Consider the following 2,716-nt stretch of genomic DNA (forward strand, 5'->3'; position numbering starts at 1 on the left):
ACATATGTGGTGTTGCCTTTGTTGTGTATTGGGGTAATTCAAAAAGAATTTGTCCAGAAAAATAGACAGGGAAGAAAAGGGTGCAAGGTGGTAATAAATATTTAAATCATGCTTAGGAGTTTCAAAAGGACAATACCAAATTCTCAGCTTTGATTTTGCCTCTTCCCAGATTGATTTCCACAATTAATTTGAATCAGAAAATTTTAACTTCCATAAGCAGAAAAGATAGGATACAAAGGAATTTTTGACTCGCAGGACAAGGGAAGTAGGTCTGTGAAGGACTCCCAGAGCAAGAAATCCTACCAGAGCACCTGACCATAGGTTAGGTGGGCAAGATGGCCATAGGAAATTCTGAGATGAGAACAAGGCATATGTGCAGACTGCTATTTAAAATAAATTATTTTACTGAATTTTTTTCCTGATATTCAGAAATAATTAGGTTTAACTGATGTTTTTGAATTTCTGTATATAGCTGGCCTGCTGAGAAGATATCCAGTTGTCTGAGTTGGTGGAGGTAAGATCCATAGATCCTTAGGGTTGTGCACCACAACATTCAGGTGAAGTGTGGCACAAGTGAAAAATACCACCCCAGAACTGACTGAGGCACAAGGCCTGAAGAAATAGGGTTAGTGGTATTGGAAGTGTGGCTGCTCAGATGTGCAGTTAGTATCACAAGTATGACACTTGCTCGCTTCATCCTCTCAATTACCACACAATCTCACAACTGTCTGCCCAATACGTTGAATGTAAATCTGGAATATTACACAAAGAGAGACACTTTAAAAAATGCCTTTGGGTTATGAAATGGGATCATTTCTAGATGCAATGAACTGAACTTTGCTTTCTGTTTTGGGAGTGTATTTCTGAAAAAAGGAATAGTTTACTCTGCCTCAACCCAAGGTGGAAATGGTGGTAATTTTCCTCCTAAATGGCTGTTACAGCTTTTTCACAACGCCGCAGTAAAGAGGTGCTGTTTAACTGTCATGATCATGAAGTGTTTATTAATTTTTGAATATGTATTTATGGGGTTTAGTTCATACAGTACATAATTTCGATGTTTGATTCTTAAATGGAAAAAGTATAAAAGTGAATTTGGTTGTTTTCTTCTTGAATCATTGATTACACAAAATGTCTTAGAGACATGAGTACCTAATACTAGTGATATTTTTTGTTGTTGCATTTCTAAAAAATCTTTTCCTTTGTAGAATAAATTTATTTCAAACCTTTTACTACGAATTTCACTAGAGATTAAAAAATGGCATAATGAATTACAGGCTGAAGAACAGTCAAGAAGATAGGCAAACACAAAAATCCCCTTTATCAAGGGAAACAGTGGCAGAGTCAAATCATTTTGCTCATTTTTAAGGCCAGGAGTCATGCCAGCATCATCATCTCTCAGTACTTTTAAGTATGCTCTCGACACCTGATGAGCTTTCTAAAGGCCAGCTTGAAATCCTCGTTAAAGCTCGTGTACAGCAAAGGGTTGATGAGCGAGTTGACATACCCAAGCCAGGTCAAGAAGTCTGCTACTTCTGGAGAGACAGTGCAAATGTGGAGGCCCACAAGCAGCTCCTTGATGAAAAAGGGCAACCAGGACAAAATGAAAGCACCTAAAATCAGCCCCAAGATGCGAGCAGCCTTTCGTTCTCGTGTCGTGGAGATCTGCTGCCGGTCTCCAGCCGGGTCCATGTCATTCTCAAAAGGAGGGATCCTCACGGATGCGTTGATTTTATCAAACTCTGTGGTTGGGTCAGACGTGGAGAAGTCCGAGACGCAGAACGTCTGTGTGAGCTTGCAGCTGGCAAAAGAGTTCTGGCTGTCGGTGCTCCTGTTGCTGAGGTGGCGGCTTGAACCCCGCTTCTGGTAAAGGCTCTTTGCAGCGTGGTAAATTCTGTAGTACAGGATCAGGATCAGAGTCAAGGGGATGTAAAATGCCCCGAATGTGGAATAAATAGTGTAGATGACGTGGTCATGCTGAATGCGGCACTCGCTGGGAATACTGACGCTGTGGTGGTTTCTCCAAAACAGGGGGGGCATTGATATGAAAACGGAGATGGTCCACACGGTGACTATCATCAGCCCGGCCCTTTTTGCCGTTCTCTTCCTGGCGTACTCAATGGCGTCTGTGATAGCCCAGTACCTGTCCAGCGCGATGACACACAGATGAAGGATTGAGCACGTGCAGCAGGTCATGTCCACACTGAGCCAGATCTCACAGATGAAGTACCCCAGAGTCCATTTATCCATCATTATGTAAGTGATGCTCAAGGGCATGACGAGAACAGCAACAAGGAGATCTGTCACAGCCAGTGAACATATGAGATAATTTGCCGGCTGGTGGAGCTTCTTGGTTGTGGAGATTGCTGCAATTACAGCAGAATTCAGCAGCATAGTCAAGGTTGTGATTGTGGCCAAGGTCAGGGTAACGAGCATCTTTTCAGTTACTGTCTTTGGCTTTGCAGCCTCACTGGCTTCAGTGGTGCAATTTGTGAAATTCATTTTCCCCTCCAGGATGCAAGAAGTTGGTAATGAAGAGTTCCAGGTTCAGAAGTTATCCATTTGAAAGAGATGTTCTATGTGCAATTTTAAAAAACTTTTATAATCCCATATTCAACGGAGCAGCAAAAAAGCTTCCAGGTTTCTTCCTGGAAAGAAGAAATTAATTGTTCATTGTTTTCCTAGAAGATAAAAGCACATCTGTTAGTCAATCTAGGAT

The 2,716-nt window shown here is 41.8% G+C and overlaps 1 protein-coding gene across 1 annotated transcript; it reads right to left on the reverse strand.

Moving 5' to 3' along the window:
- Positions 1–1,404: 1,404 nt before the first annotated feature.
- On the reverse strand, positions 1,405–2,511 carry HTR1E (5-hydroxytryptamine receptor 1E). The gene has a single exon (XM_058802527.1). It carries the CDS (start codon positions 2,497–2,499, stop codon positions 1,405–1,407), a length of 1,095 nt encoding a protein of 364 aa, XP_058658510.1. The 5' UTR covers positions 2,500–2,511.
- Between the last annotated feature and the right edge of the window lie 205 nt (positions 2,512–2,716).

Source organism: Ammospiza caudacuta, chromosome 3 (assembly GCF_027887145.1).
Source record: "Ammospiza caudacuta isolate bAmmCau1 chromosome 3, bAmmCau1.pri, whole genome shotgun sequence".
Lineage (NCBI taxonomy): Eukaryota > Metazoa > Chordata > Aves > Passeriformes > Passerellidae > Ammospiza > Ammospiza caudacuta.